The sequence below is a fragment of the Bos indicus genome, chromosome 22 (assembly GCF_029378745.1).
Source record: "Bos indicus isolate NIAB-ARS_2022 breed Sahiwal x Tharparkar chromosome 22, NIAB-ARS_B.indTharparkar_mat_pri_1.0, whole genome shotgun sequence".
In the NCBI taxonomy this organism is placed as follows: domain Eukaryota; kingdom Metazoa; phylum Chordata; class Mammalia; order Artiodactyla; family Bovidae; genus Bos; species Bos indicus.
In genome coordinates, this window is record NC_091781.1 from 11,945,618 (window position 1) to 11,962,811 (window position 17,194).

Below are 17,194 nucleotides of genomic sequence, written 5' to 3' on the forward strand. Positions count from 1 at the left end.
GGAGTGGCCCAGGCTGACCTTTGAATCAGGACTTCTGCCAAAACCTATATGCCTTGTCAGGACACACTGTCCTGGGGGGAAGCAGGAGACGGGTTCTCTGGCTGTTGCTTCTTTTGCACAGGCTTTTCTCTCTTGGCCTCTGCTCCACCTGGTACCCTGCTTCTCTCCTTCAAGGAGCTCCTCAGGGTGGTCTGCCCTGACTCCTTGCTTATTGCATCCCCAGGGCACCGGGCACCCCTCTGTTAGCATGTCTGCCTCCCTGAATGACAGCTTCCCTCTGTTCCCACCAGAAGGGGAGCTCTTTAAATGCCACGACTGTGTCTTGGGCAGCCTTGGGCACTTGGCCTCGAACCGAACTGCTCCAGGCCTTGTCTGATCCCTGACTCCTTGGCTCCAAGTCCCAGACGCTGCTTCAGACTGGATGAAGCTCTGCCTGACCGCCATGGCCTCTCTCACCTCTACCAGGACTGCAGAGGAACAAAGGCCAGACCCTGGGCCTCCTGTGGGCGGGGACACCCTAGGGTCCCGGCCCAGAACAAGGACACTCTGCTGCCCTCAGGAATCCTCTCCCGAGTCTGACTGAGGAAACGGCTTCCCACCCCTGCAGCTGCTCCCACTGTCACCATCTTGCCATGGCATGGTCCTGCAGGGTGATTCACATGGACGCCCCAGGTGCCGCAGTAACTGAACTCCGGGGGCCTGCCTTTTCCCTCCCCATCACAGTTCCACCCTTTCCCATGGCCTGCCCAACCTCAGGCCCAATGCGGAGTCCAGTGCAGTCAGACTGGAGAGGGGGCTGAGCTAGCGTTTTGATTTCTGGAAGAGGGCTGGCCCAGCGGGGGAGAGAGGTGGGATGTCTTCCACACCTCCAGTGCTTCTTGGAGAGAATCCAGGGAATCAGGCAATAGCATGTTAGATCCAGCCTGCAGCTTTATAGCGAATTCTCCAATTTCTCATCTGAGATGACAGGGGTCAGATTTGGAGACCCTCACCCCTAGTTAAAACAGGGTTCAGTTCAGTTCAGTTACTCAGTTGTGTCCGATTCTTTGCGACCCCATGGACTGTAGAACATCAGGCTTCCTTGTCCATCACCAACTCCCGGAGCTTGCTCAAACTCATGTCCATTGAGTTGGTGATGCCATCCAACCATCTCATCCTCTGTCATCCCCTTCTCCTCCTGCCCTCAATCTTTCCCAGCATCAGGGTCTTTTCCAATGAGTCAGTTCTTCACATCAGGTGGCCAAAGTATTGGAGTTTCAGCTTCAGCATCAGTCCTTCCAATGAATATTCTGGACTGACTTCCTTTAGGATTGACTGGTTGGATCTCTTTGCAGTCCAAGGGACTCTCAAGAGTCTTCTTCAATATCACAGTTCAAAAGCATCAATTCTTTGGCACTCAGCTTTCTTTATAGTCCAACTCTCACATCCATACATGACCACTGGAAAGTCATATGACTACTGGAAAGCTGGTAGCTCAGCTCAGAGGCCAGGACTGCAAGGAGCCTTGATTTCTCCCCAGCTAGGGGGCACCTCCCAGACACTGGGGTCCTTCCCTCAGCTTGGTATCTGTCCCTCCCTCTGCCTGGGAGAGGGTCTCCACCACTGGGCCTAGCTCCTTCTCCAGCATTCAAGGGCAGATTAGATAACCATCTCAATAGCCCTTCTCCCCTACACACACACACACACACACACACATTCCTCACACCCTGGCTCCCTGCCAAGGCTTTCCTCACTGGGCAGGGAGTTAACAAGCTCCCTTAACCAGCCTTTCTTCATCCCCAAAGGTCCATTGCTTAACTGTCTACTGAGGATCAGATGACTCCTGAAATATGAAGGTAATGATGCTAACCGCAAGTATTTATTGAGCCCTTCCTAGGTGCCAGGCTCTGCTGTCTGCACCCATTGACTATTTCTCTCCTCCCAAGAATGCAGGAGGTGGAGACTTCTTCCCCATTCTAGAGATGAGGAGACTGAGGCACAAAGAGGTTACCTTGAAGGATACTCTAGTAGGTAGAGAAATGCCCCCCAGCAAAGACAATCACGTCCTAATCCCTGGAAACTATAACCGTTCATGTAGATGGCAAAGGGGACTTTGCAGATGTGATTGAATTAAGGATCGGGTGATTATCCTGGATTATCTGGGTGGGCCCAATGTCATCACAGGGTCCTTATAAAAGAGGACCAGCAGGCGTCAGCATGATGTTCGTGAGAAAGACTCCACCAGCTGTTGCTGACTTTGGAAATGGAAGGAGGCCAGAGCCGAGGATTTTCCGCAGCCCCTGGAAAATAGAAAAACCTAGAAAACGGATTCTGTCTGTGAACCTCCAGAAAGAACTTCGGCCCTGTGGATACCTTGTTTTTAGCCCAGTGAGATCTTTTTTGGACTTCTGACCTCCAGAACCATAAGACGACAAGTCTGCATTGTTTCAAGCTGCTAAGTCTCTGGTAATTTGTTGTAGCAGCTGCAAAAAATGACTGTGGGTCCAACCCTGGTCAATAGCAGAGCCCAGATCTGAGACCTGGCCGTCCTGATGCAGGCTCCACTCTGAACTCCGCTGCAGCCTCACCATCTCTGCACAATGACAGCAAAGTCCCCTGGTCCCTTCCCTCACCTCCAAACTGAAGGGCCTGTGGGAATCACATTGTTTCAGGCCCTCAGTCACCAAGTGGGAGTGCCATCCCACACTTGGACTCTGACACCCACAGGCACGCTGAAAACCATGGGGTGAAGAGCTCTGTAAAGTGTGTGCAGACAGCCACCCAGGAAGACGAACTGAATTATTTGTCATTTTTAAGAACCCACCTCACGTGAGCATAAGGGCGTGGCTCTGTGTGGGGGACAGGGAGACCTCCAAGCCATTGAACTGCTTCAAGATAGGAGATTATGAAAAATCAGACTGGTCTCCAGTGAGGCTGGGCAGGAAGGCTTCCTGGAGGAGGCATTCACATAGGCTCTGGAGGCTGGTTAGGGTTCCTCCAGCAAACAGCCCAGCTGGTCCTGGGGAAGCTCAGGACTAGAGAGATGCCTGTCTGAGGAACCGAGCCTCTCCCCGCTGTGGTCATAGCACTCACGGCTCTCATCAGCGTGGAGAAAAGGCTGCTTGGCAGACAGCAGCAGTGTGGACAGGCTGCCTTGGACCAGAGGACTCAGCTGGACACAGACAGAGGTGAACTGCAGTCTGACATCAAGACTTAGGGAAGAGCCAGAGCGGACAGCCCTTCTGAGCCCTGCCAGCCACGGCCTGCGCTGCACAGGGGGAAAGGAAAGGCGCCATCTGAATGAATTTTGGCTTCTCCAGACTCAGCAATGCCCTAGCGTGAGTTGCCGAGACTCCAGTCTCTGCCACTTGACTGCTCAAAACCCTGCCTGGCTCTCCAGTTCTTGAGGACGGCCCTGCCGTTACTCTCAGTCGTTGTTGGGTAGGTGTGTGAGCGTGTGACCTTTTCCTACATAGACTGAGCCTCTCGTCCACGTGACTCTGCCCAAGCATCCCTGAGTTCCCATGGAGCCACCACACAGCCAATACCAGAGAGAGAAGCCAGGCACGCTCCCGGCCGGAGCGCACCTGTTTGCGCTGCCTGGTGGCTGCAGGCCGATGACTGGGCGGGTTTCGTGTGTGGGCAGCGGCAGAGGCCAGCTCTCCAGGGCTGAGCCGAGCCGAACATCTTCAATCCTGTCATGTCATTGTCCCTAAACACCCACTCCCAGCCTCGTAATTAAAATGCCAGCAAGGACTGCCAGCCTGGGTTGTGGGGAATGCCTGAAACTGGGGCCGCCTGTCTTCAGATGCTAAGGAGTCAAAAAACTCCCAATGAGAAGGGAATTAACAGTAGGCATATTTTCATATATTTGTTCTATTAAATGCACACACACAACACACACACACACACACACACACACACACACACACGCGGTTTGATTGCCCATTTGAATCTAGAAGAACGTGGGAGGATTTTGTGAACATATCCTGTGCACCCAGAAAGGCAAAATGCTGCTCGCCATGAACGTGCAGCGTCTCTGAATGTGACTGCAGTGGAATTTGGAGTTCTGTTGGTTTCTTTTATTTAATCCTGGCAGGAACACATTCTGCAGGATTATAACAAAAATACATCGGGAAAAAAAGTTCTCCATGCCCATATTTACTTTTTAGGCAACTTCCCAGGGACGCACTGCGAGCATGGAGCCCAGAGCAAAGCTGAACAGAGTTATCGTGCGCTTGCGAGCCGGTCCCTGGGAATGCCTGGATTGTCACAAGTGAGAGGAATTTCTTTCTGGAGAGCAGGGCCTGTGTTCCTGCCCGCTTTCAAGCAGTCTTTGTCCTTACTGCCCTTTCCAAAGGGCCTGGCACAAAACTTTGCACATTGGGGGCTGAGATGTTTGAATATCTGTAGAAATGTAAGCCAGAGAAAGCGATGGCACCCCACTCCCGTACTCTTGCCTGGAAAATCCCATGGACGGAGGAGCCTGGTAGGCTGCAGTCCATGGGGTCGCAAACAGTCGGAAACGACTGAGCGACTTCACTTTCAGTTTTTACTTTCATGCATTGGAGAAGGAAATGGCAACCCACTCCAGTGTTCTTGCCTGGAGAATCCCAGGGACGGCGGAACCTGGTGGGCTGCTGTCTATGGGGTCGCACAGAGTCGGACACAACTGAAGCGACTTAGCAGCAGCAGCAGCAGGAATGTAAGCAGATAATTAGCTTCAGTTTTGCAACATGAAAAAGTTACTAAAGATCTGTGGCACAGCAATGTCAGCATGACTGTTCTGGACACTTAAGAATGGTTAAGATGGTCAATTTTATATGTTTTATACCACACAAAATGTGTGTGTGTGCTCAATCACTTCAGTCCTGTCTGACTCTCTGTTACCCTATGGACTGTAGCCCACCAGGTTCCTCTGTCCATGAAGATTCTCCAGCCAAGAATACTGGAGTGGGTTGCCATTTCCTTCTCCAGGGGATCTTCCCAACCCAGGGATCGATCCCACATCTCCTGTGTCTCTTGCACTGCAGGGGATTCTTTACTGCTGAGCCACCAGGGAAGCCAGCGCACATGTGTGTATACATATGTATATTCTGTGTTATTCTTAGTCACTCAGTCATGTCCGACTCTTTGTGACCCCATGGACTGTAGCCCACCAGGCTCCTCTGTCCTTGGGGATTCTCCAGCCAAGAATACTGGAGTGGGTTGCCATGCCCTCCTCCAGGGGATCTTCCCAACTCAGGGACTGAACCCAGGTCCCGCATTGTAGGTGGATTCTTAACCATCTGAGTCACCAGGGAAGCTCAAGAATACTGGAGTGGGTAGCTTATCCCTTCTCTAGGGTATCTTCCCCACCCAGGAATAGAATCAGGGTCTTTGGCATTGCAGGTGGATTCTTTACCAGCTGAGCTACCAGGGAAGCCTATCTATATATAGTCATATATCTCTATCTATCTATCTATCTATCTATACAGAGAGAGAGAGAGAGAGAGAGAGAGAGAGAGGAAACTTTTGTAATTCAAGACTTGAAATCTGTATGCTTTAGAAATGCATGGTGACTGCTGATTGGCATGGGACTCCTTCTTCGTGATAAAAATGTTTTGGAATTAGAGAGTGGTAATGGTTGCACAGCCTTATGAATATACTGTACTGAATATAAGTGTACTGAACTGTACACTTAAAATGGTAAATTTTATGGTATGTGAATTTTATCTTGATTGAAAAATGCATGAAGAACTTGTAGATTTGAGGCCTCACACTGGTGGTTCTGGTCTGGAAGGGGCTAGGAGTCTTCATTTTTAGCAAACTTCCCTGGTGCCACTCAGACTGACATTTAGAAGTGACTGCCTTTGAGCAGTGAGTGCACAAATCATAGTTGTTGTTTATCGCTGTCGTGCCTGACCCTTTGCAACCCCATGGACTGTAGCCCGCCAGGCTCCTCCGTCCATGGGCTTTCCCAAGCAAGATTACTGGAAGTGAGTTGCCACTTCCCTCTCCAGGAGATCTTCCTGATCCAGGGATTGAACCCACATCTTCTGCACTGGCAGGCGGATTCTTTACCAGTGAGCCACCAGGGAAGCTACAAATCACGGAGACTTTCCTAAAACACAGGTTCTGGACCCGAGATTCAGTAGTTCCTGTAAGATGCTTGTGATGCTGCTGCTGCTGATCAGCATACCCCACTTTGAGGGCAAGACCCAAGGACACAGAAGGGCTGCTCCCCAACCGCACAATCCAGGCCCCTCCTCTCCCTCAGTGCCTCCCGAGCCCGCTAGGGGGCGCTGTGGGAGGCCCGCCGTGCGCTTCCATCCCCGGGTAGCAGAGCATCAAGGAGCCTCCCAGAGCCATCAAGAGCCCAGCGCAGGGCCTCCCAGATGCTGAGCCTCTCCCTGGGGCAGCTGCCCTGGGAGACAAGGTCCACATCAGGGTCCTCAGGGCCGGTCCTGCCAGGCAGAACCAGCTCCTCGCAGCCTGAGAGCCACCACTTCTGGTGGCCCCTCTGGCCAGGCTGGGGACTCTGTTGGCCCTGCTCCCCCTGGCTCACCTGCCTCCCTGGCCTCAGCCGCCCCGTGGCCCAGCCTTGCAGGAACCCCGGGGCTGCAGGTGCATCCCCAGGGGCTGAGCTGACTGCTAAACAGAGCTGGTTGGTTAGATACCTGGAGGAGAAGCCCCAGGTGGGAGCCAGAGCGTGCTTTCAGTGAGGCCACGCCCTCGCAGTGAGTCCAGAGAGAGGCTCAGAGCAAGAAGAAGGCTGGCCTTTCCTCCTACTGCACTGCTCTCACCAGGCTATGCCCACACGCCAGCAAAATGACAACTCCTCATGTGGTTGTCTAATCACTCTTGGGCGGGGGGGGTGGGGTGCTGTAAAATTCCCAAGGGGGCAAGGACAGGGACTTATCCAGTTTGATAAGCACCCCAGAGTGCCAGGCAAAGTGTGTAGCACCTACAGGGAGCTTGGGAATGGCTCAAAATTAAATCCAGAACCACCCATGCCTCACAAAGTAGGATGCAGCTGTGAATAGTAAGCTGCTCCATGAACACAGTCCCTCCCCACAGTGTCTGCCCACCTTGGAGACCACCCTTCTGATGCCACAGTTACGGCCTAAAAAGGGGGGAGTGGTGTTCCCTGGATGTACACGTCTCAGGATCCCCAGGAGACAGGTCAGAGCAAGCTGGAGGGGGCCAGAGAGCATCTGCATGCAGAAAACGAATGGGCCCTAAGGCCCTCTGAGTGGCCCCGGGTTTGGGATCAGCTCTGGGTCACAGGTGGGCAGACCATGGAGCCAGGAATGGGCACCTCTCATCCCTGCCTGGATAGGAAAGGCCCCCTGAGTAGTCAGCATTCGGTTACTCAGTTCCTCACTGGACAGCCATTTTCACCAAGCCTCCTGCCCTGCCCAGAGGCCTTGGCCTTCCAACCAGAAGGGGAACAGAGAGGAAACTTTAGGGAGCTCCCTTGGGCCCAACCTGCCAACCCCACAACTAATCACACTGCTGAGCCCAGCAGTGTTGATCAATTAACAGCCAAGCCAGCTGCAGCTAAAGCAAAGCTGCCCAGGCCCTCACGCTGAAACACAGGCACCTCTGACTCCATGGCCAGACACCCGCCCTCCCCAAGAGGCTCTGCATGTGGGATCCCTTTTCTGAAATCCAAAGAACAGCCATTTCCCTGTTCCATGCTCGGTCTGAATGGGATCCTTCTAGGACCCAAAGACCAGTACCCATCCCTCATCGCACCACAGCCCACCCATCGGTCTCCTCCACAGCCTGAAGCTTTTTCAGGCTGTGGTTTACATAATTTAATGCTAACCAGAGTTCTTTGAGATACTCTGAAACTGCAAACGTTTTGTCAACACCTAATCAAAAAGCAAGTGTTGCCTCCCTCGAAAGAGGCCCACGTATGACTAAACCAGAGGCCTCCTGATTGGGAAGCAGTTTCTCCTTGGCTGAGCCCTGGTGACCTGCCGGAGGTCCCTGCCAGTGGGTGGGGAGGTGCAGGGCATGGCAGGGTTGGGGGGGGCTGCAATGCAAAGGGGACATGGGGAGCCAAGACCAGAATCAGGGGACACTGACCGGCCTCATTTCTTCTGCTTTCCTTGGTAGCTCAGCTTCTAGGACGCTTCTCTCCTGAAGAATCAGCTGAATCTCCCAAGCCTTCATGTGTCCACTATCCCCCAGGATCTTGTTAAAATGCAGATGCCAAATCGGCAGGTCTTGGGGTGGGGTCTGAGAGACTGATGTCCAATCGGCTCCCAGGTGAGGACTGTGTGCTTGCTTGTTTGAGGACTGACCAGGAATCAACATCGCCCTTAGTCCTAAATGCCCTGTCCACCCTCTTCCCCTGGGTGGGGCCCACCCAGCAGGGATCGATTGCAAAGGATATGAATGCACCAAGATCTTCACAGCCACTCTCCGGATGGGGTGGAAGGGGCTGAGGACATGCAAGGCGTTGGTGGCGCTGAACCGGAAGATGGTCTTGCCTTTGTTCAGGACGATGAAGGTCTGCGGACAGAGAGCCACTTTAGGTAGGGTGGCAGCCCTAGGTCCTTATGGAGGAGCTCCTGGGGGGCAGGTGTGGGCTCAGAGGTCTAGAACTCTGGCAGAGGGGTAGGGTGAGAGGAAGAGGAGAGGGCCTGACAGAGTGGTGGGGGTACCGGGAGCTGGCAGGTGAGTGGATCCTCATATGGTCACCCATGGCTGGGCTGGGACAAGAGCAAGTTCAGGGGATTGTCAGGTTGGGTAGATTTAGTTTCGTTTCAGTGAGAAGGGGCCTTTCATGATCCTAGCTGAGCTGTTATCATAGCAGAGGCCAGGACCCAGCTGATGCCCCCCTGGTTCCCCTCTCCCTCTGACCCCTCTGTGCTTCCCCACCGGGCCCACCGAAGACTGAGGGTGCGAGGAGGGAGCTGGGTCAGCAGGGACAACCAAAGAGGGATGAGGAAAATGCAGAACTCAGCCCAGGAGACAGAAACTTTCCCTGGGACCCTGTCTCCTGGAGTCCAGACAGATGGCAGCCCCAGCTGACACCAGAGGCCACGACCTGGTGTCTTCCTCACTAGGGTCATGTGTTGCCCAGGGTAAACCTGCTCTTCACGCTTCTGGAAGATTCTATCTACACAGCACAGTGAGGCATGGGAGTGGACAGTGGGTGTTGGAGGCTGCGCCACAGCACATGGAGTGGGCATCTGCGTCCAGTGCCGTCTTTGAGGACAGCGGTCCATCCCCGTTGGCTACAGCAGGCACTGCTGAGGTGGCAAGGCCTGGGGCTGGGCTTCTCCCAGGGCTGAGCTGGTGAGATAAGGTTCTATTTAATCTGGGCTAGGGAGACAAGCTGTCCAGAAAGATCGGGACTGAAAGTTCTGCTGTGGTACCTGTGTCACCCCATGGGGTTGCAGGCAGTGTGACCAGGGGTCAGCAAGGCAAGACAGGAGGTTAGAGACCAGAATCCTACCTGGGGCCACTGCTCAAGTGTCCCCGGTCACAGGGACAGGAGAGTGTCCCTGACTGCTCCCGGGCTGAGCTGCCACCAGCCCCCAAAGCCCAGCCCAGCTCTGGCCCACTCTCAGTTGGGTCCCTTTGCCATGACTCCAGTCTGCGAACTCCGACCCCATCACCACTTTGATGCACCACTCAAACCATGACTCGTCCCAGACGTGGCCTTAACCCCAGCCCTAATTCCAGCTCTGACCAACCAGGACCTAGGCCCACCCACCCTGACTAATCCCAATATAGCCAGAGCCCTCACCTTCACCCAGCCTGAGTCACCTGAATTGGGGGGTGGGGAGTGAGGCCAAATTCATGGTCTCTTCGCCCACATGTGCGCATAGCCTGGGTGGGCTTGACCTCCACCCATGCACACGTGCGTGCACAGGGGGAGACAGCTGCGCATCACTCCCACTCGCAGACCCCTGGTCTCCTGGATGCAGTCTCAGCGCATAGTGACACACCGCTCAGGCGCCTGGTAACACTGACACACACTCAGGAACACCAGGTGCTGGCCCTGCCCTGGAAATGCCGGCCTGTCAGCCCTCAGTGCCTCCTCAGCCCGGGCACTGACAGCAGGGATGTGGGCAGGACCCGTCTTGCTTGGCACCCAGCCTTCTGGGAATAGGCCTCCACCAAATTGAAACCCACCTTCCCCTGGCCATGTAGCCCAAAGTGTGGGCAGCTGGGGTGGGGACTCAGGCCTCTGCAGGAGCCCTGTGTGCCCGAGGTCTGGCCGGGTGCAGGCGGCACACGGTCCTGAGAGGTGAGGACAGCGCAGGGGCCCCAGATGGGGGAATTTATCTCCTGGGTAGAAATTCATGCTGGAGGAAGCTTGAGTTACCCCATCCAAGTGGCCAAAGGGCTTCCCTGGTGGCTCTGACAGTAGAAGAATCTGCCTGCAGTGTGGGAGACCCAGGTTTAGTCCCTGGGTCGGGAAGATCCCCTGGAGAACAGAATGGCAACCCACTCTGGTATTCTTGCCTAGAGAATCCCATGGACAGAGGAACCTGGCGGGCTACAGTTGTGGAGTCGGACACGGCCGTGACTAAGACACACAAAGAGTGGGCCAAAGTCCATTCCTCTCCCCACACTCTGAAGGGACAATGGCAGAGCCACCGGCTTCCCACTCCTTTCAGATTTCCCATGAGCCCTCACAGTCCCATCACCAGCCCACAAGGCCCAGATGCTGCCGCTGTGGCCCCCAAGCCGTGATGGCACAGCCAATGCCCAGCAAATTCTCTGGGGTGGGGGGCGGAGGCTACACGCTGTCCCTGCTTGGGGGAGGGATCCCATGCTGTGCTCTGGGTCCAAAACTCAACTCAGGACAGGACTCAGGGCCCGACTCTGACTGACATACACACCACAGGATCAGGAGTCCTCCAGGGGTGGAAATCTGACCACAGATTATCCCCTGAGTAGATGCTCCACCAGGAGGCAAGATTTCCAGAGTGGCTGCCTGCTCTTTCCTTAACAGCACTGAACCATCTCAGGCTGCATAATTCTGGGCTTTTTTTCTGGAACTCCAAAGTTAAGGTGATTGGAATATAGATTACTAATGACTCACTTCCCCGAGGCCCAAGGGAGCCAGCCCCAAAGAGAGCCCCGTATGGAGGTGAGACCCTCTTCCTGTCTGCCTGGTCGACTGAGATGCTGCGGGGAGGCGGGGTGGGAGTGGGTGGCAGTCACCTTTTGAGTGCTATAGAAGGGGTCCAGGTCCTCCAGGGGCTCCCCGATGAGCTCTCGGGGTGGGTTGCCGTAGAGATCCGGCAGCTTTTTGGAGGCTTGCAGGTCCAGCTGGGGCCGGGGCGCCTCCTCCTCGGGCAGCCCGTCGCGGCTCTCCTGCGAGGCGGCCGAGCTCCGGGCCTGCTTCTCTGCCATGCGCTTCTCGATGGCCGCCAGAGACTCCCGGGTGAACCTGCGGAAGCTGCTGGTGCCCCGAGGTAACAGGAAGGCTGCCATCTTCTCATCCTGCTTCTGGGGCACAGGCTGTCCTCACGCTGCCTGAAGGGAAGCTGAAAGACACGCAGACATGGGGCTGAGGCTGCATCCGGGGCCAGGGGGCGGGGTGGTCAGACCTGGGGGGAGCGGCTGGGCCTGGTGGAGGAAGAACCCACATCCTTGCAGAGATGCCCCCCACCTCTCCAGAGGCATGCCCGGCAGATGCCGACCCAGGGAAACCCGGAATCCTCTGGGCTGCGGGGAATGCAAGGGGATCTGCAGGAGGGGCACTTGTCCCTTCCCCATCCCAAGGAACAACTTTGAAAGCAAGTACACACGAGAAACTGGGTCACCAGTGACCCTTCATTCTACCCTATTCAATACAAAAGGAAACCCTCACACCTGTGGGTTTCCTGACCAAGCCCACTTTGACACACTTCTCACAACTGGTGCCCCCCCAACACCCTGGGCTGAGGGGGACACTCCACGGGAAGGGGCAGGAAAGGGGCTGGTCATCTGTTCATCCTAGATCTCTGGCAGGGCTGGTCCTGAACGCACGAGTGAGGGAATGAATGGTGACTACGTAGGTGAGGGGCAGGTGCATTAGAAGGTACCTGATGCTGCCCTTCCTCTCATTTGCCTCCTCTACAGGACACCCTGGGACCCTAGGAGGGTGATCAGAGGCCTCCCGGGCCAATGTACGAACTCTGGGCTTCCTTTCCAGGCAGCTCTCTGGTCTGAGTGGTGGGACCAGAGGGCGGGGGACAGTCTGTCTGGTCTTCCCACCGTGTACCTGTGCGGGGGAGGGTACCCAGACTTCACCTGGGGCACGGAGGTGCCAACATCTGGCAATGGCTGGGGCATCTGGATCTGCTGACCGAGGCCCAGGAAAGTCCTGCAGGTTTGGGGAAACAGCTGGGTAACAGTTTGGCAGCTGCCATCCAGATGTTGGCAACCTGGCGTACACAGCTGCCTCAGGGGCCACCCCCCAGAGCATCTCAAGGAAATCCCCGAGGGAGACAGCCTTCCAGAGATGGGAAATGCTGACGGAGCATCCCAGACTCCCCCACGCCTCCACTCGCTCCCCTCCCCCTGAGTCTGAACAAACCCTGAGAGATAGCAGAACCAGAAAATGGTGACCCCGCCTGCACTAGGACTTCCAGCCAGGCGCCCACGAGTGATGCCATACAGGGAGAATGTGGCCCCCAGTGGCCTCAGATGATCCAGGACCTGGTGTGAACAGGCTCTGACTCTGACACGGAGCCTGGAGAATGTGTGCCCGACTGCCCCACCAAAACAGGATGTGGTCAGCCCAGCTCCCCAGTGGGACACCTCAGCCAATGGGAGGGGAAGGCCGTGTTGCTAATTACCACATCAAACCCAGGCAGGGCCGGGCACCTGTTGGAGGTCTCTGCCAGGACAAAATCCCTTTCCGTCAAAGATCGGCTTGGCCTTGATCTGACTCCTGACACACGTCACTGCTGACCCCAACGAGCAGCCGCCACCCTGACCCCTGCGCATACCCTGCCAAGGGCTGGGGCCCCGAGCACCGCGAAGTAGGCACCTGGCCAGGTGACAGGTAAACAGTGAGCAAGCACAGCCAGGTCTCAAAAGGGCGCCCCTGGTCCCAGGGGCGCCATGGCGCGGAATGTGTGAAGGGAAGCCAGAGGAGAGAGGTCCCAGGACGCTGTCAGAGCCACCCGTGCTTCAGCCTCTTGCGCTTCTCTTTCCCTCCAGTAAAGTTAAAGGAACATCCTTGTTGAAAACAGCAGGTGAAGGAGTAGGTCCCCCTTTAATCAAAGGCTGTCCCTCTCTACCTCCGTCTTTGCATGCACAAAGACAGGCAACTGTAATACTTATCACCAAATGTGAATGGTGATTTTTTTTCCCCCAGGCTGGGAATTCAGGTAATTTTAAACTTTCTTCTTTGTGCTCTTCTTCAGTTCTTGAATTATTTATGATGATTTTGTGTTACTTTTACAAATACAATAAACTCATTATTCTTTTTTATTTTTATTTTTAAAGAAGAAGCCAGCCTGGATGCCAGTAGCCCCTTCCTTGCAGGGCAATCCTCTTCACTCAGCAATCACTAGCCCCGTCAATCAGGAAACCTCCTCTTTTGCTTGGAATTATTTCCTAAAAATAGTGTTCTCTGTCTCACTGTATCCATCTGTGTCCATATGCCTGCAAGGTTTCTGGAGACACGTGGACGCCCATGGACCTACGGAGTCTTTACTGGTACATACCCGTGCATGTGTGTGTGTGTGCGTGCAAGCCTGCACCTGCATATGCATCTGTTCCAGTAAAAGTGTTTGTAAAATGTGTACTGAAATCAACTTTTCATACAGATTGGTGCCCATATCCTAAGTGTACACACGTGGATGAATTTCCACAAACTGAACTCACCCAGTATCTAGCATCCAGGTTGGGAAATAGGTAATTTCCAGTTCCTCTGAAATAGGTAATTTCTAGCTCCCTTTCACTCCCCAACTGAATAACCATTCTTCTGACTGCTAACAGTCAGGAGACCAGCTCTGTCTCTGCAGTTCAGAGGCACCTAACAGACCTCTTGGAGTGATGGGAAAAAAATTCAGGGGAGGGGATTGCCTCTCATTCTCAAATTACCTACCTGAAATCTAACAAATTCTCTACCTGAAACTTAACATCTCCTTCCATTATGAATGTAGGCAGCAAAACGGAAGGGCCAGCATTACCGGTGACCAACAGAAATGCAGCTATTTCCCTGTCCCATGACAGGGGCTGCAATATCTCAAATGTCATTAATGCCATGGCTACTTTAAAACTGGGGCTTCCCAGGTGGTTCAGTGGTAAAGAATTCACCTGCAATGCAAGAGACGCGGGTTCGATTCCTGGGTCGGGAAGATCCCCTGGAGGAGGATATGGCAAATCCACTCCAGTATTCTTGCTTGGGCAATCCCATGGACAGTAAGCCTGATGGGCTACAGTCCATGGGGTCGCAAAGAGTCAGACACGACTGAGCAACTGAGCATGCACATGTATTAGAACCATTGTTAGATATTATCTAATAAAGTAATCATGAAGCCCCAACAACGGGGCCCTGGGTCCTGGGAAGGGTCTTTCCGCAGCTGGCTTCCAGCAGGGAACCAAACCCCTGGGGCTTGGTGGTTTGTGAAACCAGATTCCAGAGGAAGTTCCCGGCTCCCCAGCAGCAGGGCAGCTTCAGGTTCCAAAGTAAACCTGCCATGAGCGTGCTTTGTCTCTGGGTCCCCACAGGTGGCCCACTGTGGGCGGGTGGGATCCGTTTTCTCCCTTGTTCTCCACTGCCTGCACCTGGCTCTGGCCCTGCCCTTCCCTCAGAAGCTCGGGGCCCACGCCCTGCTGAGGCTGAGGCTGAGACTAGCTGAGCCCTGGCTGCAAGCTTTCCAGTGACAGCGGGGTAAGGAGACGTCGGTGTAGATCTGAGGACACTCCAGACTCCATACCCTTCTGGCATAGGTGCACAGGCCCTCAGCTTTGTGGGAAGAACCCACCTCTGGCTGGGGAAGTACAGGGGGCCTCTGTCTCTCACAACTCCATCATGTGGGGGAGCCGGTCCCAGATTTGATTCAAAGATCACACAAAGATCATACTCTTCTAGATGCCAGCATTTCATGACTCTCACTCTCACCCAGGACAGCCTCTCCATCTGCACAACTTCTCCACTGGCAACAGTCTCTCCACCTGCACCAGTCTCTGTACTTGAACCAGTCTCTCCATTTTGGACTGCCAGGAGATCAAATCAGTCAATCCTAAAGGAAATCAATCCTGATATTCATTGGAAGGACTGAAGCCGAAGCTCCAATACTTTGGCCACCTTATGCAAAGAGCCGACTCAATTGGAAAAGACCCTGATGCTGGGAAAGACTGAAGGCAAGAGGAGAAGGGGATGACGACAAAGGATGAGATGGTTGGACGGCACCACCAAGTCAATGGACATGAGTTTGAGCAAACTCTGGGAGATGGTAAAGGACAGGGAGGCCTGCCTTGCTGTAGTTCATGGGGTCTCAAAGAGTCGGACACGACTGAGCGACTAAACAATAACAACTCCGTTTATACCAGCTTCTCCATTTGTACCAAATTCTCCATCTGCACCATCATCTTCACCTGCCCTCTAGGCTGGGTCAGCTTCTTCCAGCTGATCCCTCTTCCTGGGCCAGTTTCCCCTGTTCTGTCACTTAAGCTCTAAGGAGCCCTTACTCCATCCTGTCCCAAGTCCATCAGTGGATTACCACGTGCATCTCTCCCTAAGTTCTGCTGGCTCCTGCGAGTTCTTGGGAGCAAACGGTGAGCCCTCCTTTTCAAACCGGCTCCTCCTGACATCATCTCCTCGGACACTGGCCACAATCCCCCAACTCCACCAAACATCAGGCCTCCATCTCCACAGCCACTGCCCTGGGATGGGCTTCCTGGCTCCAACTGGGACTAGTCCTGAGCCCACTGCCACCGCCTCCTCCCTCGTTCCTTCCACCTGCCATGTGCGGCTCCCACCACTCCCTGGCTCAGACATTCCCAGCACTGCCGCTGGCCTGTGCTGGGCTGAGTCGCTGCAGGCTCCTCTCACTGCCCCACCTCCTCCAGGAGATCCTCTCTGACTGCCCCCGCCCACACTGACGTCCCTCCTCTGGGCCAGGAGGCTGAGGCCGCATCCCGTCCTGGATCCCTTTCTGGCCTCAGCTGCCCTCTGACAGTTGGTGGAGTGGGTCTGGTCTCCCCAGACATGTTGGAAACCTCTTCTGAGGACAAGGCTCCCTCCTCTGAGTCACTAGCCTGTAGGTACAGGAATTCACATCTGGGTGGAGATGCTGTAGGGGGAGAGTATTGACTGTTCACACCAGAAACTCGACCTCCCTAGACTGTCTCATCTTTTTACATCTTCCTGAAAGAAGATTTCCTGAATGCACAGGGCACACAGCTGGTGCTCAGTCAGTGGTGGTGGTTATGATGCCGGGACATGGGACAGGACAGCCTGGCAGCCCGCAGTGCAGCCGCGTAACGTCGAGGTGGAGGAGGGACACGCAGACATCCCGGGCGTCAGCACTGAAATTCCTGAATCCCCAAATGCCCTTCAGTCCTGGGAAAATTAGGCCAGCTGGCCGTTCCCTGTGGTGAGGAGGGACCCGACTCCAGCCTAACCCCTCCTTGCAGCCCCTTCCTGCCCACGCTCCTCCCGGATCCTGAAGGCAGTTCCTGAGTCACTTGTGGCATTTTGGTCACCTTGGAATTGGAGCCTCTGGAACACAACAGGCAAAGAATATTCTTTGCCATGTAAATTTATGCAAAGCACTCTGTGGAAGTGGTTCCCTGGCTTCCTAGAAAATCTCTGCTGGCTTCCTTGGCTCTGGGCGCCTCCTTCCTGCCCTGCAGCCCAGGTGACCTCAGGCTGGAGCACCCATTGCCCTGGGCAGTGGTTTCACCCCTGATCTACCCCTGCCCCCTCAGTCCCGGCGGCTCAGGGAGCTCAGGAAGTAGGAGCTCATTCCCCATAGGCAGAGGTAAGGGTACCAGGAGCCACTTCATTTCTTTCTTGAGGAGAATCCGTTGGAACTAATCAGTACCTCAACACATAGACTCATTTTATTAACTGAATGACTCAGTGAGCATTTAATCAGCACCCACTGTACACAGCCCTACAAATTATTTCTTAGAATACTCTTCTTCCTCAGATGATGGATTCCAAATCAACAGATGCAATGACAGGAAAGGGAGAAGAGTCACCAGCAAATAGACTGTGGTAGCTTGTAAGGATACTTCCACTGGGTATTGTTGA

The 17,194-nt window shown here is 54.5% G+C and overlaps 1 protein-coding gene across 2 annotated transcripts in view; it reads right to left on the reverse strand.

Moving 5' to 3' along the window:
• Window positions 1-17,194, reverse strand: part of SCN5A (sodium voltage-gated channel alpha subunit 5) — a 105,154-nt gene that overhangs the window by 76,693 nt on the left and 11,267 nt on the right. For both annotated transcript variants that reach the window (XM_070776067.1, XM_070776066.1), the window contains exons 2-3: window positions 11,155-11,480; window positions 8,366-8,484 (exon numbers count right to left, since the gene is read on the reverse strand). In XM_070776067.1, the coding sequence (XP_070632168.1) occupies window positions 8,366-8,484; window positions 11,155-11,427 (392 nt within the window). In that variant the 5' untranslated portion in view covers window positions 11,428-11,480. The remainder of the gene's footprint in view (window positions 1-8,365; window positions 8,485-11,154; window positions 11,481-17,194) is intronic.